At 40.0% G+C, this 20,443-nt stretch overlaps 1 protein-coding gene across 2 annotated transcripts in view; it reads right to left on the bottom strand.

Annotated features, from left to right (window-relative positions):
* The window catches only part of LOC122806913 (stereocilin-like), a 608,237-nt gene that overhangs the window by 385,261 nt on the left and 202,533 nt on the right, over window positions 1-20,443 (bottom strand). For both annotated transcript variants that reach the window (XM_044077724.1, XR_006365569.1), the window contains exon 9: window positions 8,532-8,675. In XM_044077724.1, coding sequence (XP_043933659.1) covers window positions 8,532-8,675 — 144 coding nt within the window. The remainder of the gene's footprint in view (window positions 1-8,531; window positions 8,676-20,443) is intronic.

Here is a 20,443-nt window from a genome sequence, read left to right as displayed (position 1 = left end):
CAAAGCCAGTGTTCTTGGAAGTACAGTTTAACGTTATGTTTGAAGAGAGGCAAAGAAGTAATTAGTGTTATATCCGTAGGTAACAGATTCCATATCCTACCTACAGAATTTGTGAAAAGAGAGTTGCCAGCTGAGTTGTTGGACTTTGTAGAACTGATCAAGAGTTTACAGGAGGATCTAAGGGAGGTTAGATTGTTGTAAGGGATTAATAGTTGAGAGAGTGTAGGGTTGTTTCCAGGTTGGTGCAGTATTTTGTGGGCAATAGTGAGTTGTGAGACTGTAAGGTAGTTTTGTAATTCCAGCCAGCCTAAAAGTCTCAAATTGTGACAGTGATGGGTTCTGAAGGGGTTTCCTGTGGCGAAGTGGGCAATGTTATTGTAGCAAATGGCTAGTTTGTTTAGGTTAGCTTTCTTAAGGTTGGTAAAGATCGGAGATGCATAAAATAAAGTGGATAAGAGATGAGAGTGGGCGATAGTAGCTCTGGTAGCTGGGGTTAGAAAGGTTTTAATACGGTATAAGGATCCTATTTTTCTGTTAACTGATTTGATGGTGGTGTTGATGTGATGATCAAAAGTGAGATTGTTATCGATAGTTATTCCTAACAGTTTAGTTGTAGAGTCAGGGGTGATGACAGTGGCATTATTAGACAAGATGTTGAAGTTTAGTGGGGAGGTCCAAGAGGTTGGGGAGAAGAGAAGTAGTTTGGTTTTTTTAGCATTAAGAAGGAGATACCATCTAGTAAACCATGTTTCGACAGTGGTGAAAGTATTTTGAGTTAGAGAGATTAGATCTGAACAGGAAGATGCTGAGCAAATAATGGTAGAATCGTCAGCATATTGGATACAGTTAGCTTGAGGGATTACTGTGTGAATGTCATTTATATAGAGGGAGAAAAGAAGTGGACCAAGAATAGAGCCCTGAGGGACTCCAATGGAAATGGGCAACAATGATGAGATATGGTTATCCCAGAGAACAGCTTGTTGTCTGTTTTTCAGATAAGAGCTAAACCATTTAATGGCAAGATTATCAAATGAGAGGGATTCAAGGATGTGAATTAAAGAAGAGTGGTTGACCATGTCAAAGGCTTTGGAGAGGTCAATGAACAGAGCAGAAGAGAGAAGGTTATTATTGCGGTTACTATTGATAGTATCTACAAAGGAAAGGAGAGCAGTGGTTGTACTATGATGGGGTCTAAAGCCATGTTGACAATTAGCTATAATGTTGTGTAGTGAGAGGTATTGAACAAGTTGCTGATGTATACATTTCTCCATAATCTTTGCTAAGGGTGAGAGAAGAGCAATTGGTCTAAAGTTGGCGTATTCAATAGATTTACCTCCTTTGTGTAGAGGGATAATATAAGAGACTTTCCAGATATCGGGGATAGTTCCCTCTTGGATTGTCCTATTGATGAGTATAGATATTGGGACTGCAATTTCTCTGGCTGCCTTTTGAAGATAAAGAGAAGGGAGTTTGTCAGCAGAGGGAGTACAAGGTTTCAGTTTGTAAATAAGTTTATAGATGAAAGAGGTAGGGATAGGTTGAAAAGTGAAGTTGTGACCAGTGTCTATTAGATTGTTTGGGGGATAGAAGTTGTTAGTGTTCAGTTGCCTAGCAAGAGCTTGAATAGATTCGGATGTTTGGATTACAGGCTGCATCACACTTTTGTAATCAAGCAATACTTGCAAACCCTCTTACACTGTTACTTGCACATTTTATTAATTAGTGACTACACTGCACTCTTTTGCTAACTGTCATACTTATATATTTATTTACAGTTACAGGGAGAAAATTACTGACCTGCCTGGTGGCGCAACCGCACCAGCCTATCGCCATAGGCTTGACGGTTTGCAGAACGGACACCTGCAGCTGTAATATAAATGAAGTAATATTGGAATACACATCTCCATAATATCAGCTAGGTTAATTTCTTACATAAATAATTACATGTAACTTACTCAGTAGTGGGGCATTGGGCATTTGCCAGGCCTTCTGGATCCAATGGTTCAGTTGGTCCTGCTTCCGTCTCTTCAGGTCCGCATGGTGGTGACGGACCTGCTCACCAGTCCTTGGTATTCCTGTGGCACTGGTGAGATCATGTGCCAACCGGTCCCACGCCTCAGCCCTATATGCTCCCCACAGGACCTGGCCCTGCATGAGTTGGGCCTCATGATTATGGACGAGGAGCCAAACCATATATTTGGACTCCTCGATGTCCCACCTCTGTGCTCGGAAGCAACTACCCTCACCTACACCTGACATCCTGGCTGCAAGTTGGTTCTATAATCGGTTATGCTGTGTATTCCCGCCTATGGGGCTTATATATGCCGTTTTTCACACACTTATCTGTGATTGGCCATTTTGTAATTGTATCAGCTTCACAAAACCTGCTTTGTCATGCTCCTCTTTCTATTCATTCCTATATATATATATGCTATTACTGCATTTCTAAGTGCAACTGTCATGGCTTAGTGGTTCAGTACTTTGACTATGGTGCATGGTATCCTGGGTTCGAACCTGGCCATTGCTTTTTATATTTTATGACTGTCTACACAGGCTAGGAGGTGCGTCTGTGTAAAGGCAGTTTTGATACAGCTTGCTCAACGTTGCCCGTCGGTTAGCTTGTTTGGCGCGGTGCGCAGCTCCGTGCAAATGGATCATGCTGGTTTACGCGTGGTTTGGCTGTCAGCACGCATATTACGCTCAACTCAGCTATGGGCACACAGTTTCAGCATGTTAAAATGCTGCTCAACCCCGGGCACTCATTTTACACCTATTAAACCACTGCTCACCTACAGGCACTCATTTTACGCCTGTTAAAACACTGCTCACCTACGGGCACTCATTTTACACCTGTTAAAGCACTGCTCACCTACAAGCACATATCCTCAACTTGTTAGACTGTAGCTCAGCTATGGGCACATCTCACATTTGTTTTTATTTTTTATCTCACATTTCTTCAAAATACATGGCCCATTTCATTACATTTTACATAAAATATAATTTTATATATGTACATATATGTCAGGGACTTGTTTCATGCTTATTTCACTACAAATAAAAATTGATGTTGTGGGGGCTTGAACCATGACTGCCTCCTCTTCAGCCGACATCTCTACCGCTACACTATTGCTTCTTGGCTTACTTTGCATATTTAGTTCTTATATGCTTTTCCACTGACTGCTAACTGTGGCTAAGCGGCACGCCAGCATAACGAGCGCACTCATGGGAAAACATCTTTACAACTTATAAAAAAAAATTATTAGATGTTCATTTCTACATTTTATGTTCATAGTCTGTGGGGGCATGTGTTGTGTTGTGTTTATTCTCATCTACATGGACTATGTCGTGGGGGTTTACTTTCGGGACTTTTACTCTTCGTGGGCGTGTCCGTTTGCAGGGCTCGCCCTATGGACATGCCCCCTACTGTCTTACATGGACCGTGTTAGCCTTAGGTGTGATTCAGCATGCCCTCATGCATATGCATGACATGCTGACGTCACACCATTTAACTGCAGCCTCCGTGTAAGCCTTGTAACTCTTACACGAAGGCTTTGTGAATCCTGCCCATTATATAAGAAGGTTCTGAAATAAGTAATGAGGAAATGAAAGGTACAAAGAATTCAATTGGCAACTGAACAATGCAGATTATAAGATTTTTATGAAAATAATTCAGAAGAGCATGGAAAGTAAAATGAACCATATTATGGAAGATAGTATATACAGTCTAAAGGGAAAAGAATGTCAGAAATTATCACTAATAGTAAGGGAAATTGTGCATGATATTATAAACAGGACTGATAAAACAAAGATTAAGATAGGAGATTTAAATAAAACTTTTGATACAGTACAACATTAACTTTTGTGGGCAATTATGGAAGATTATCAAATTAGTGAGAAAATTAAGAATACAAGTTGTTCTGTATATCATTACAAAGACATGCATCTGGAGCGTTTCTCCTCGGGCTTCCACTGAAAATACACTCAGTTCTAGTCGCACCTTCCCAGTCAACAAATGCAAAATAAATCATAAAAATAAAGTAAGACTGTTATTAAATGGATGATCGAGCAAAGAAATATAGATAAATAATGGCATTCTTCGGGGATATCCTATGAGTAGCATATTGTTTGCATTAGTTATTAATGTATTAGTTAGATAAGTCAATTTTCATATAAAAGGTGCCACTTATATTACTAACAAAGGGCTAAAAACTCCAGTTATGTTTACTTATGCAGATAATACTATACTGATTACAAGAAATAAAGTCTGGATGCAAGAAATTATGTTATACACATCAATGTTTAAACATAATAGACATGACTTTAAATAAAGAAAAAGGTAAAAGATGGGGTGATATAGTAAATATAGGAGGAGTATCTTTTTTGATGAAAGAAATCTTTGTGTTAGGAATAAGATTTGGAGGTAAAAATGTAAGTGAGGAACAAAGGAATAGGATAATAGATGAAATAAAGCAGTTTGTTGTTTTTAGAAAATATACACGCTATCATTTAATAAAAAGGTTTATTTGATTTAAAGTTATACTGGGAAAGATTTGATTTTTAGCTAATGTCTATATGTTGCCAATAATCTATGAAAAAGAAATACTACAAGCATTTTTTTTCTTGCATATAGGTTTCAAGATTTAATCCATTGAAGAGAGGAGGCTTATATATGGATAAGGTAAATGGAGGTTTAAGGAACACAATTGCTTATGCTGCTGCTTCAAAATTGTATAACGTTTTGTTTAGGATAAATGATAAAAATGATAAAAAAGTCAGTAGTAGATTAAGTACAAATATAAGCAGCATTGGATATATTAAACATTTTTAAAAAGAGGAAAATAATGTTTGAATAAAGAAATGAGATGCTGCCAAGAAAAAAATATTTTAGGGAAAATAAAAATGAATGAAAGAGAAAATGAGAGGAAAGTGTGGTATAAAAATATCATAATACAATATTGTGTTAATCCTTGGGCTGAGCTAGTGAATGAAAAAGTTAAGGCTATAAATGTATGAAAAAGCATTGTATAAAATATGCAAGTAGAATGTCAAAATTTTTATGGAGATTAGCGACTAAAAAAACAGTCAAAGGAAATATACCATATAAAATTCAGTGAAAGAATTTGTATATGTTGTGGTGAAGAAGAAACTATAGAACATGCTTTCTTACAATGTATAGGGGTTGCAAAACTGTGGAAAAATTGTGAAGAAAAGTTATTTGAAAGTATAAAGCAGGTAAATGAAATAAATATGGATATGATTATATATGGGTATTATATCCATAAAAATACAGAATGTGTTAGTAAAACAGACAAAATATTATTTTACATTGTATGGACCATTTTGAATGAAAGGATATATTAAAACATGTTCAATGTTAAATGGAGACTAGTAGTAATTTTAAGAAAAATTAGATGGTGATTGTGGAAAAAGGCATTGGGGTCAAATAAGAATAATCAAGATAGAAGTTTAACATAATAAAAAGTAGGATATATTGCAATAATGAAAAGGAATAGAAAATTGTACACTGCATAAAATTTAAATATGTAAGTGTGTAAATAGCATTGTAAACACTGATTTAAATAAAGAACCCTTCTCTTTTTGATAGGTGCTGTGGGATCTTATACATCCACTTAAGCTACCAACAACTCAAGCAGATGGGGCCTTGGTTTAGTGTCTCATCTAAAGGACAGCACACTCAGGAATGCATTCTCTCCCTTATGCTTCACTGCATTCTCAGCATTCTATCTACCTGGTGTTGGAATAGAAACCCACAGCCTTCTGCAGCAAAGGTGAGAGTGCTACCTGTTGTGCTACTGACACTGATTATGTAATGTTTTCATGCAAAATGTTAATGTAGGAATGCTACAGCAATTTAATGATACGATAAATATGCTCAACATTTTTATACTGGGAAAGCAATAATCATAAAGTTTTAATATATGCATGCATGAACTGATATGAAATAGCAGGTACTATAGAACTTGGCCCATTCCATAAATAATGCTTTCATGCTAACAAATCTAGACAAATTAACTCATTAACAGCTATGTAGTGTGGAATATCACACTATAATATATAATATAGCAGTCTATACACATTTTGCATTCCAGGGCATTTTCTGAAAAATAATCCTAAAAAAAGCATAAGACAAACAAATGTAAATATTTTGTGAACAATAAAAGTTATTAAAACGATACAAATAGCAATGTTATCAGTAAAACAGTATTCTTTACAGTGATAACAGTCACTGCATTCATAGTATTTCCATGAATACTGTACTATATTATAATGCACACAAACTCCAAATTATATATTTTTTAAACTTTCAGTAGCAAATTTCATATCTTAAAAACTATACAACCTACACATATACTGTTAGAACATTTTTATTGACCACACATAAATTTTCACAGGACAAGAAGAAATTCTTCTGTAAGTGCATGTTTATTGAGATATTTACAGAAATATGAAAACATATCGTTGTATAACTGACAATACAAATAATACTGGCTTTCTCTTTAAGATGTGCAATTTACATTGCAAATATTAAAGACAGTTTTCTTCAAAAACCTCTAAAGTTTCACCTAATGTTATTAAACAGTTTGTAAGGCACATGGTTTCTGAAGTATTAAATACATATTAGAATGTTGCTTATTTTCATAAATAACAAACAACTAGCAATATTTCCAGAATAGTGTGTTATAAACCAACATTTTCAGTTAATTGTCCTATCCCTCACATTGGTGTTTCACAAGATACACCTCAATAAAATGTTGGTCTCTCATTTGTGAAAATATAGTTATAGATATAAAAATACTAATAATTACTGGCAAGCAAAGATTAATCTCTACACTGCAGGACATCCAAGAGTAACAATCTTAGCATTATTTTGTTAATAACACCTTGCCATGCCTATTATTAGCTGGTAAGTCACTTAGTTAAAGAAGCCAGACCCCATAAAAATTTTGGATGCTGTAAGGAGTATGGGTGTGAAATGGAAGTATGCAAAAATGCATTTTAGGCTTCAGTGAGTTAAGACAGGAGAAAATTCACCTGAACTTTTAATTTCATTCCTTCTCAGTGTCCTAAACCTTTCAAGGGCCAAAATAGTTGTGGACATCTAGTTTTCCCCATTTGCAAGGGTCAAGGACTGGATGCTAACTGCTGGAGCCATCACGTTTTGGACCATGTTTTTTCTTTTCCAATCCCCTAACATCAGCAGGCAATATGTACTGACATCAGTGCAAAAAGTATATATATGCTTCCAAGACAGAAATCTATTGTGAAGTTTTTCCAACAGTCCACAGATGAAAGCTGCCTACCAGCTGCAGATTCTGCTATAGCTGCATTGGAAATACCCCATCATATAGCCCCATTAACGGAAATCAGGCTTATAATTCTTTTTCTCCTTCATATAAACTTCTAGCCAGTCACAGTCATCCTGGCTGCTACTCTAATCAGCACTAGTAGCCTTACAGTCGGGATCTCCTGCTTTCTGCTATTCAGCTGTTAATTAATATACAGCTGTTATTTTTGTATGCAGTATTCTAATGGTATCAGGGAATGATTCTTGCATCTTGCAGAGTGACTTTCTGTTTGAATTCCATGTGTGTGTGTGTGTGTGTGTGTGTGTGTGTGTGTGTGTGTGTGTGTGTGTGTGTGTGTCTACATGTTAGTTATTGAGCGCACTGTATCTTACTCCTGTTTTTGTGCTTGTCAGTCCAAATAGCTAAACCAAAAGACAAACTGAGCTAAAAAAGCAGTAATGAGTCTAATAACAATAATAAGTATTCATGGCAGGAATCACAAATGGATGAAAGTATAACAAGTCATAGCCTCGTCCATGGTGTAAAGCCATGATTGCACCCCAAACAATCATTGTTAATTAGTTGTATTGGCCCTAGGGGGACCAAACACGGTGGGAGGATGCATGTGAGTGGTCAGTAATGGGTCACCCATCCTGAAGGCAGGGAGGTTGTTGGGTTACTCTGCTGCACTGGTGAAATCTGCTGGAATGCAGGTTTATCATCTGCAGCAAAGACTATAAGTAGGCTGCCACTTGTACTGGAGACAACATGTTTGGTAGCATACATGCACCTGCTTGGAGTATGCACACCTTAACATGCAGACCATCAGGGGTAGAGATTAAGAGGCATAAACATACTCTCAACCCCTTAGCAGAAGAAAGCACTACTCTCAGCACCTGACTCTTGCCTTTCAGGGAAAAAGTGGGCTGGCAAGTACTCATCAATATGGAGAATGAATGGGTCAATTAGATGTTAGAAGGGAGAGGTTTAATAGCTATTTTAGAGGTTGGTGCCAAAAAAACTTAAAAAAATATAGGAAGTCAGCAGATATACAGTAGGTCATATATAATAAAATAATTATGGTGGAACATATGTAGTATTAGCTTTTGATTTGTTTTAGCATTAATAACATTGAATGTGTCATTTCTTCTTTAGAGAAAGTCTCAACCATTTTTATCACAATGAACAAACTTTTCAATAGAATGCTGAGTGAGAAAATAGTACCTGCTGATGTGACCAGGGGAGGTCCTTTAAGAGGTTGATATCCTTCACAATTGCAGTCCTTCTTGGCATTAGCAACTTCAGAGGCAAAAATGGAATAAGACATTTGAAGTTTGAAACCCAGTAAGTAGCATTATCATTCACAGCCTTCAGTAAAAAAAGAAAAAAAAAGTGTTGATCCTGTAAAGTGCGAAAGTAAATAACTTGATTCACAAATCAGTGAAACAAGTACTTACTATTATAAAAGAAAAGATATACAAAATAGTTTTGCAACACTACAACCACTCATTAAATGTTTTGCGCTATTTCACAACTACTTGTAGACACAGCTACAGAAACTCTGACGCAGCCATTTGAAAGGTGCCAGTACTCTGTTGTGCACAATCATGGTGCAGCAGGGGTTTGGAGTATACCCTTTCCCTGCTAGTGGGTGATTTCAGCAAAATATGTTCTAAAAGAAATGTGTCAGTTCATAGCACTCTCTCTTTCTCTCTCTCTCTCTACATACATACACATATATATAAGAATTATTCTCCTCGTTCCTTGTCTCTTAAACCTTCCAAGGAGGAAGACATGGAGCACTACAGTACTTCAGTTCTGAAGGTAAATGCAATACTAATACCCTGAAGACCTATATTCTGATGACTTCCCCCTAAAAGGTTGTGCTCCGGATGAATGTTCCCCTTCATCTCACCCAACCTACATGGGTGTATGGACTGCAGGGGATCAAGGCAAAAACATTGGGGTAAGAATTTGTGTATTCAGAGGTACATGTACTTAGTATGCTAGTTCTTACATGTGTGTTGTACAGAGGTGTGTACATGTGAGGTTCTGGCTACAATTTGACACGTGTATATGAATAAATGTCAATCAAATTGTGACACCCACCACTGTTGTCAATATGTGATGGTTAACATTATGTGTCATCCTCACACTGGGCCAGTAATCAAGGAGCCAGAATCCTCACCACTGACACTGGAGAAGGACATGCACTTGGAATACAAATGGATACACTCAGTATTTCCAGATGCAGACTTCTCTGCAACAAGTACAATTTCCCTCAAGAGCACACACAGGGAACACACTCAGCCCGGGGTCTGGATTTTTCTATATCTGTCACCCTCCAGATCTCCAATAAGACTTCCCACTGGTACAGCAGTAGGGTTAGGTCTTCAGCTGAGTGTCCAAGCCAAATCCTCCAGCACCCTCTCTGTAAATCCAGTGCTTCATATCCCTGCCCCAAGTAGCTGACATACACACACTGAGAGATTTGATTTTTCACACACACACACACACACACACACACACACACACACACACACACACACACACACACACACACACACACACACACACACACACACACACACACACACACACACACACACACAAACACAAACACACACACACACACACACACACACACACATGCAAAAGTTGGAAGGCTGGCACAGATTTACTAGATATACCCCTTCTTCCCAAACTATAAGGTAGAGTCACTGCCACTACACACTCCACAATCAGCTGCTCCAAGTCCCTTAACAAAGGGTGTCCAATTATACTGTGTAATATTAATACTAATACGAATGGCAGTAGTTCACCAAGCTGGCTAGGTCTTCTGGAGTAGCCCACATAGTGTCGCCAAATAAATATAACCACTCTCCAAGGTTAGATACTAAGGATTGTCCACAATAAATATTTGAAATATATTTAATAATAAATAATAAAAGAACATGAACATTCACAGTAAACCACAGAGTTCAAATCACAGAAAATATTGAAAACAACACTGATGGACAGACTCGTTTAAATAAGGAAAGCAATCTCTAAACTAAGCTTCAATGTATTCCTGACTGAATCTAAGATAATTTACTGTTTCCTAATGACTTACTTGGGCAAGGTAAGATGAAATATGTGAGAATTATTTCTATTCAGGCTCCCAAACAGAATACTCTATCCTCTGAGATTACTTCCTGTAAAATATAATATCCAAGATGACTTGTAGAATGACCTCATCTGGCCACCTGACTCTAGGTTCCCACAATATCTCCTTTTGAAGTTTGAGACAGGAATTAACTGTAGATGGCTGCAATACATATCCAAATGTTTATGGCAGTGCCTAGAGGCCTTCCCTCTTTTCACTAAGCTAATGAACAAAGGCTCTGTCCCACACCCAGCATCTCCAGTCCTACTCAGCAGTGTAGGGTGCCTTTTAATGATTTCACAGCTCATTTACATTTTCCTTATTTTTTTAAATAAGCAAGCTGGTTAACCTTTGCTGTGCCAGTGTCCTCTATTAAAACATATACCTTTAATTCAGATACCATAATACATGTACATTGCTCTTCACTTCAGCAGGATGCACTGTTAATACATTCAACACAATTAACACAAGCAAAGCTCAAAAATACATTTTCATTACAAACATCTGTACAGATCAGTTTGATATACTAATGACATACAATTATTTATAAAATTCCAGCTAGCTGTGCTGGCATAAGTCATACATCCACTGCCCTACTTCTCCCTGGCACGGCTGGCAGTACCTCCTATCATCACATCTTTCTCCCCCTTTGAAGACTCAAGCTAATTTTACAAGTGACCCTTAAGAAACATGGCTTGAGAGAAATAAGCCTATCTGGGAATCTGTTACCTCATTCCCTGTCTTGACAGCCCATCTGCAATGGCATTGCTGAACCCACTGCAGTGTTGTACTATCATGTCATATGCCTGCAATCTTACGTTCCACCATAGTAACTTGGGATTTTGCTGGCTGGCTCCCTGTAGCCATAGATCCCCCTAAGACTCCTTCTGCCTCCTACTGCAAATACTCAGCAGAAGGGCCTCCCTATCATGGTAAGGCTTTGTCATGTTAACATAGTACAGTCTGTGCCCCTGCCTCTTGCCTAGAAGTTTCACCATGTAGTTAACATAACTAACCCTTCTTACCACCTTGAAGGGTCCATCCCAAGCTGCCTGCAACTAAATGTGCCTAATAGGAATGAGAACCATCACTTGCTGCCCCATAGCATACTCTGGCTTGAGCATTCGTACCATACCAGACCTTTTTCTGCTATTAGGCTCCTGCCAGGTTCTCCTGGGCCAAGCCCATGAGCTCCCTAAGCCTTGTCCTGAGGTTTAGGACATATGTCACAACAGACTCTTTGTGGGAATCACAGTCACTCTCCCATTCATCATAAATCAAATATAGAGGACTCATCAACCTATGTCCATACAGCAAGTCAAAGGGTGAAACACCTGTGGATTCTTGTGGTACCTCTCTGTAAGCAAACAAAAGATGGGGCAAATAGTTGTCCCACTCTCTCCTAGACTGGTCTGCAACTTCACATAGCATGGTTTTTAGTGTAGAGTTTAACCTCTCCACAAGACCATTAGTCTGGGGGTGGTAGGGGGTGGTCTGTAGGTGCTTCACCCCACAGCATTTCCACAAACAAGCCAGCAGACATTGGCACTTTTGTCAGTCAGTATTTCTCTCAGGAAACCTACCCTGCTGAAAATCTCTAGAAAAGCATTTGCCACCTTCTCCGTCTCAATGGAGGACAGAGCCACTGCCTTGGGGTATCTAGAAGCATAATCTACTACCAGTAGGATATACGTCTTCCCTGTGGAACTTGGGGTACTTAGAGGCCCCACAATATCCATAGCTACCCCTAAAATGGTTCCTCAATCACAGGCAAAGGCATCAAAGGAGATTTTACCTTGTCTCCTGCCTTGCCTACTTTTTGGCACTGCTCACAAGTCCTGCAATACCCTGTTACATCCATGGCAAACCCAGGCCAATAAAGGTTCTGCATAATATGTCTCTTGGTATGCTTCTACCCATATGACCTGCAAAGGGAATGTCATGGGCTATGACTAGAAGTGATAGACAGTAGACGCTGAGCACTATCAACTGCTGTATTACCTGAAATTCTAGCCCTCCCTCAGGGGTCCACTCTCTATACAGTAACCCTTGGTTCCAGTATATAGATTCCCCTTTTTCTTGAAAATCAGGCACCTCCCTAGCTACCTCCCACAACCCTTGTAATGTAGGGTCTGAGAGCTGAGCCTGTCTCAACTCTCTCTTTGTAACTGTTCTGAGCTCCCCTTCCACAGGAAGTCTGGTATCCTCTGACAGTGGTGCCTCACTGTCAACCTGGGTATTACTACACACCTCTGCTTTTGCAGTCACTCTGTCAAAGGGGACATCAGTACCTAACAGCAGCTGTGGCTCACCTTCAGTCTCACTGCTACAGGGTAGCTCTCTCCCTGAAGTAACCACATCACCAGTCCTGGTTTCAGGTGTGCAGTCTATCTATGTCTCTCACAGGCTACCAGATCCACATGCCTGTCGCCTAGCTTGACTGCCTGTCACTGCGTGCACACAAGGTACTACTTTATCAAAATCATTCCCTATCAAGACATCTGCAGGGATAACAGTTCTGATGAAGTCCCAGATGGTTAGCAGGAAGAAAGTTCTAAACTGTTTATCTTAATGTAACATGTGCGATTTTTGCATTTTATAAAGGATTTTTTTCACACTTTGGTCATCTGACTTATTTTTAACTTGTCCAGAATACAGAGTACCTCCCTCAGTACACATCACATGACCTTTTTGGGATTACTTGTGTCTTTGTGGCTGTACGGACACATGCTGTTATTTGACTTCCTAACTTAAAATCTTTAATTAAACATTCTGGTGACTTACCTTTCCCTTTTTCAAAGCAATCAGGCTATAATACTAACCCATTCCTTTTTAGTAAATTGATTTTCACATTGTTCTGAGTTTCTACAAATCCAGAGGTGTGTGCAATGGGAAAGACCAAAAATTTCTATTTTAAAATTAATGGGGTTTAAAAAAAATATGTCTTAACTGTTTTTAGAATTAATTTCATATATGCAGAGTCTAAAGCCTGAAATGAATTTCCTTTTAAGGTATGTTTTATTAATCAGATGAAAGGATGGTTACATCCTTCTAGTTTATCATATTTAATAAACTTATAAGAATTTATTATAATATGTTCCTGAATGGTTTTCAATCGAATAGTGCAAGTTGAGTCTAACCAGAATATAACACAGTTAAAATCTGCAGCAAAGGAACAAGACTCTACATCAGGGAAGCTAATACCACCATACTCTTACAATCTAATGTGATTTCTATAAGCAATTCTCTGCTTAGGGCAACATAAGAATGAAGTTAACATTTTTCCATTTTCTTTAAAAGTAGTAATACTTCATTATTTTTTTTCAAAAATTATAATTAATAATCTTAATTACATCTTGATAAATTTGTATTCCTAAATATTTTAATTCATGTATTCCCAATTATACTTACATTTATTTTTAAACTTACTGGGCCAGATTTACAAAAGCTTGCATGGAGTTGTAGAGCAGAGTAAGACATCAGACAGCCAATATGTCACAGTACTGAACCACTAAGCCATGACAGCATTTTACTGGCACAGACACAATAGCCGGGAGGGGCATGCATGAGAGCTTCTAAAGCTACTCTTGCACAGACAGCATCATGGTATGCAAATTACCTCATTTGCTGCTGAAAGCTATGCAAATGAGGTAAATTTGCAATCCAGGAAACACTAACCTGTCCGTGGAAGAGTAGTGTTATCTGCAGAAATGTACTCCATTGGTAACGGAGTACCGTTCTGCAAATAGCTAAACTGAGCTATGACAGCTCCAAATAAAGGATGCATACAGTTGAGGAAGCATGCCAATGGCCAAATATAAGGCCACTAGCATTTATAAATGTTTAAAATTATTAAAATTTAACTTTTTTTCCCCCGATCTCTGATGTTTAAGCATAGCGCAGCATCAAGCAAACGTGTGGTGCTTTAAAAAACAGAAAATAATTTAAAAAGAGCCAAAAATAGCCATTTTCACTAAAAAGCTTATCCTGCCATGCAGGTGAATGGCAGGCCAAAGACAACATGGCCACTGAGTAGTGGTTCCTAAGGGGGGAAGCTCAGTGTGAGAGATGTAACCATGCGTTAGTAGGCAATCCTATGCAAACGAGGATAAGGATAATGAATCCCAATTTTTCCCAGCATGTGAGCCATGTCCCAAGGGTGTAAGTGTAGGAGTAGGGGAGTAGTAGAGTAGAATATAGGTAACAGCATGAGGGGGGGTGTCAGAAAGGCTGTAAGCTTATTGGAGCACAGTGTCTTGTATTTGCCCTGAGTTGCTCAGGATTGCAAGAAGTGTGTCTACAGTTGACCTTTTTGAAAACCAGAAACCAAAGGCGTACGTCGTGAATATATCTGAAATTTCTTGCAAATGTGCACAAGCATGTGCACGCATGTGAGCGCATGTGTGCGCGTGTGTGCACTTGTGCGCTTGTTTGCACGGCGCTGCCCTGGGCGGAAACAGAAAGGGAAAAGGAAAGAAAAGAAGTAGTAGGAAGTTAACCAAACTAGCAGAGCTGCCAGGTGGAATATATCAGAATCAGCCAATTACACAGGTAGCAGACTAGCCCAGCCCAGCCCAGCACTTTAAACTCTGCAAACAGCATGCTTCCCTGTTTTTTCCAAAGAACTCTGCAACACTGCAGTATAAAAAGAGGGAAAGCTTAAAAACTTTAAAGTCAGACAAAATGTTAAGGGCTGCTCTTGCTATCATAAACCAACATGTGCAAGGTGCTGAGGGTGGTGATGTTGTGAATGCTGCTGAGCAACCCACAGTGAGGAGATGGAGAAGAGTGTATAGACCCAGGGTAACCTACCAGGGGCTACATGAGCTGGAGTAGTGGAGCGCTATAGGGTGGACAGAGACCTCCTGCAGCAAATTGTTGAGCTGTGCAGGCCACACCTCACACACAGAACCAACAGAGGGGAACCCATCCCAGTGGATACCAAGGTATGTGTTGGCCTAAGAATACTAGCTACAGGTACTGTCCAGAGACCAACTGGTGATATGATGGGGATTTCACAGACATCAGCATCCAGGGCACTGCACCAGTTTCAGGATGCCATGTCAGCACATGTCAGTGAGCAAGTATATTTCCCCAATTCCCGTGAGGCATTGGCCAGTAATATGCGTCTTTTCCACCAAATAGCAGAATACCCTAAGGTAGTGGGTGCAATAGACTGCATGCACATACACATCAAAGCACCACCCGGTGAGCGGGGTAGGGTCTACATCAACCGCAAGGGCTTCCCCCCCATCAACTGCCAGGTCATATGCGATGCCCATTGCATAATAATGAATGTGTGTGCTGGCTGCCCTGGAAGCTATCATGATTCCCACATCTGGCATCTGACGCAGCTGTACCAGAGATTTGCCAATGGGGACATCCCTGACAGTCACCTAGTGGGGGATGCTGGATACGCACTGGAGCCATGGCTGATGACACCCATCAGAAATGCACAAACACCTGAAAAAGAACTCCATAATGAGGCACACGTGCAAACAAGAAACATTATTGAGCATGTGTTTGGGATGCTCAAGTCAAGTTCCGGTGCCTGGACACATCTGGTGGAGCCTTGCAGTACTCACCAACTACATGTACCCAAATTGTCATGGTATGTGCCATGCTACACAATATGATCCTGCGAATACAGCTGCAGCAGGAAGAGCATGGGGCAGGGCCAAACAGCTCCCCACCATTGCCAAGGCCTGCCCAGGCACAGCGTGACTAGGAGAAGGAACAACCTGAGCCTGCCCCAGTAGGCAGAAGGAGGTGTGCCCAGTATGCCCTGGCCTTGGTAAAGAGGCAATACATAGCACTTACACAGACTCAGTAGGAACCCTGGAAATGACACCTCTCTCTGACTCACACATACAGTAAAAGGGATGCTTAACTTGACACTACCTGTTTTCAAACATGCATAGGGAGTGTACTATGTGCATCCGACATAGGCAGCCCTGCAGCACCACCTGAGGCATGAGTGCCCTATTTTAATCAATATAAAGCACTGCTAAGCACATTTTACCAGTATTGAGCATATTTAAATTTAATTGCGCATAGCTGCGCACCGTGCTAACCAGCGCAACATCGGGCAACGTTGAGCAATGTTGGGCAATGTTGGGCAAAGTTGAGCAAAGTTGGGTAAACTTGCTCACACCTGCTTTATTGTTCCTTAAGCAGTCTGGTCTGCCCAGCAGGAAAATAAAAAGAAGTGACAGGGCTCAAACTCGGGATACTGTACACTATAGTCATAGTACTGAAATACTAAGCCATGACAGCATTTCACTGACACAGACACAACTTAACTCACTCACACATACCAGTTGGGGGGGGTCATATACCTAACAGTCACAGCCAGCAGGACAAATGTAGACAAACGCATGCGCAAACAAATGCTTTATCATGCCCTCTGAAGAGGCATATGAGTAACCTCCCCCCAGGCCTATGCAGACAGATAACAGCAGACCAGACAGTGTGATGTGGGTTGGGTAGGCTATGAAGTCACAAACTAATATGCGTGTAATTGGAAGCTAAGGTCTGTAGTGCAGTGGTATGCCTCAAGCCAGTACGATAGGCAACAGTACAGACTGAAATGGAGTACCTGACATAGCAGTGCAGGCCTAGCAAATGTGTATATAAGTGTCAGGTGAACCCTTCATCCTATGTACACCCACAGTAACAATTAGGTGTGCCCCCCCCACAGGTAGAAATGTACAAATAATAGCTGTCCCCACTGTATGTAGAATGACTCGTGGAAGCTCTGCAGGCACACTGTGCTTCCTATCGATGTACAACACAAAGGTGAGCCCTGAAGTAAAAACCAACTTGATTTTCACACACATATAGTATATATGCTCATACTGGGCATGCTCACACACAAACAAATTTAGCAAATTTCAGTCAGCAACATACTGAAAGGTCACACTGGGCATGCTCACACACTTAGGCCATGTCTGAGTACAGCAGTGGGCCACACATATCTGGCAGTTGCAGTTCTTACTCCAGACACTTGTCACTATTCACCAATCCTGCCTTCTGCACACACTGATATGAAAACAGACCCACATAATATATTGGACACCTGTCATAATCAAACTATGTACTCCAAGTACTTAAGTTGTTCAAAGAAAGTGAAAAACCAAAGAAGATCAATAAGTCTCTGATCAGTATCATCAAGAAACAATGAGCACTCCTAACATTATCCAAGCCATGGTCAAAGAGTCCATAGAGAACCATGAAGCTTTATTTCGCTATGTCATAAATATCAATCTAAACTCATATATGTTTTGAGTCAGTGCAAACTGTAAATGAATACATGTACATGACTGACATTGACAACATCTTGTCAGACAGGTGCATACATATTTACGCCCTTCTCACTGACAAAAGGGCCCATTATCATACCTGGAGATTGTGAAAACTCAGAAATCACATATACAATGGTTAAACAGCTCTTTCCAAATCTAAAAACACGGCGTGTATGGGATAACATGGTTTCCCTGGCTGTGTCATATGTGAACTCCAAAACAAACAGACCCTGCACCTCAACAGTCTGTTCAGACTCACTGTCTGTACAGGATATTAAATTGTTGAATGGGTTACAGCAACGTTTGGCACACTCCACAAGTGTTGGTGCACAACAGACCATGGGAACTATTGTCTTATAAGCCTAATAAGCCTGATGTGCAAGGCCATGGAGTCCATCATTATGGAACTCATAAACAGAGCTATTGAGAGCCCACAAACACCCAACCCTATCCATTTTCATTTGGTCAGAAGCAGATCATGGTTCCTAAACCTGCTAGACATTTTTCAAGGCAGTTAGCCAGGACATGCATCAATGAAATGAGCTACACATGGTCTACAAAGACCTTGAAAAGCCCTTTTCCAACATCCTACACACATGTCGTATCCACAAAATCAACAACCTGTGCGTAAACATGTATGTCATCTGATGGATTGCCAACTGGGGCACAGATAGATCCCACAAGGTAAGAATTGTGGTCTCCTGTTCAAGCTGGTAACAACTGCTGTCCCCCTTGGCTCAGTCCTGGGACTTCTCCTGTCTGGTGTATACTTTTCAGAAATACACTCAAATGTTTAGCAAGGTTTGTGGATGACTGCATAAAGGTTGTCAAAATCGATGTTTGGGACAACAGAGACATCCTTAAAAAGGGTCTCAGTCAGACAGATGTGGTGTCAAACTTATGGGCTCAAGCTACAGTCATACAAATACCACATAGGTGCCAACACCCTAAATATGGAGGTAATAATAAGGGATCTATGGACACATGTGGATAGTCATCACTACTTCCAGAAACACATTCACAAAGTGGTTAGAAAATCATGCTATATGTTCCCACAAACTGCCAAGGTCTTTGCATGTAGGTCAAAGGAGGTTCCCTCTACTCATCAGTCATCAGACCCATCATAGAGTACCACAACACACTTGCGATGAATCTGACTAGGCACCTTCAGCAGCTGGAAAGACCACTGGCGTACCACAAAAAGAGCATTACTGGCCTCAAACAGTTGCCCCATGCAACAAGACTGAATTTAACTCAATCTGTATTCTGTTGCATACTGTCTACTCAGGTGACCTCTGCCCAACAGACAGGTCCATGTCCAATGCAGAACGGATGTACATGTGCTATCTGAAGTAACCCCAAGCTCACTGTACTACATGTTCTAGGGATATCATCATCACAACCATAAATAGAACATGTTGGAGGGATACATTAATAACTCGCAGACTTCCCTTTCTTTGGAACAGGCTCCCTCCCAACCTACATTAAGCTGAGTCCCTCACTGACACTCTTCCAGAGGAGCCTTGATGAGTGTATGTGAAACTGAACTGTCACACCATGGATCACTTCATCAGCTCTACTACACAGAGATCTAGGGAACTAACTCCATGGGTGGTGATAGCTGCACACTCTGGCCATACTAATATATGCCTTCAGGCAGATAGCCTATTACCTACCTATGTACCTATATATATATATGGATCCCCTACACTTCACCGACACGCACAACGCCGACACACAAATCACCGACACCAAAACACCGACAACACAGATGACTGACAAGGTGAAAACCCGACGGACTTGGTAAGTGTGCGATAGAGTGAGGGATTTAGTGTTAGGGAGCAGACAGGTAAGTGTGCGATAGTGAGGGACTGTAGTTTTAGGGGCGGGTTAAGTGAGTTAGGGTTAGGTGGGTAGGGTAAGTGTGCGATAGTGACGGACTATGTGTTTAAGGGTGGGTTAAGTGAGTTAGGTTAGGTGCAGGTAGGGTGTGTGTGCGATAGTGACGGACTGTAGGTTTAGGGGTGGGTTAAGTGAGTTAGGGTTAGGTGCGGTAGGGTAAGTGTGTTGTGTCGGACCTTAGGGTTAGGGTTTGGGTTAAGGTTAGTGCATGTATGGTTGTGTGTATTTTTGGTATTGTGTGTTGTCGGTCTTTTGGTGTCGGTGATTTGTGTGTCAGCGTTGTCGGTGAAGTGTAGGGGATCCATAGATATATATATATATATATATATATATATATATATATATATATATATATATATATATATATATATATATATATATATATATATAAATATATATATATATAATAATATATATATATATATATATATATATATACATATATATACATATATATATATATATATATATATATATATATGTAGGGGGAACACAGTATAATAAGCCAAAGATGGATGGGCAGAGATGTGCGTAAGAGGGTGACCATGATAGGGAGCCATTCAGGACTGTCCCACCCAGCACACATCCCAATAGCACAAAAGACATGAGGTGCACATCTCACTCAGTGTACATAACAGCCACCAGTATCTGTAAGCATTACAGTGTATGTGGTCCATGTGCCTGCTGTACAACATGATGGTACAATGAAGTACATATCTACTATCTGTAGACATGTACCTGTCACATAGTCTACTACATACCTATGAACATATCTTCAATAAGGC

This window comes from Protopterus annectens, chromosome 7.part0, assembly GCF_019279795.1.
Source record: "Protopterus annectens isolate FY-2018-M chromosome 7.part0, PAN1.0, whole genome shotgun sequence".
Lineage (NCBI taxonomy): Eukaryota > Metazoa > Chordata > Ceratodontiformes > Protopteridae > Protopterus > Protopterus annectens.
Note: the sequence above shows the minus strand (reverse complement) of the source record. Positions and strands in the feature narration are given on the sequence as shown.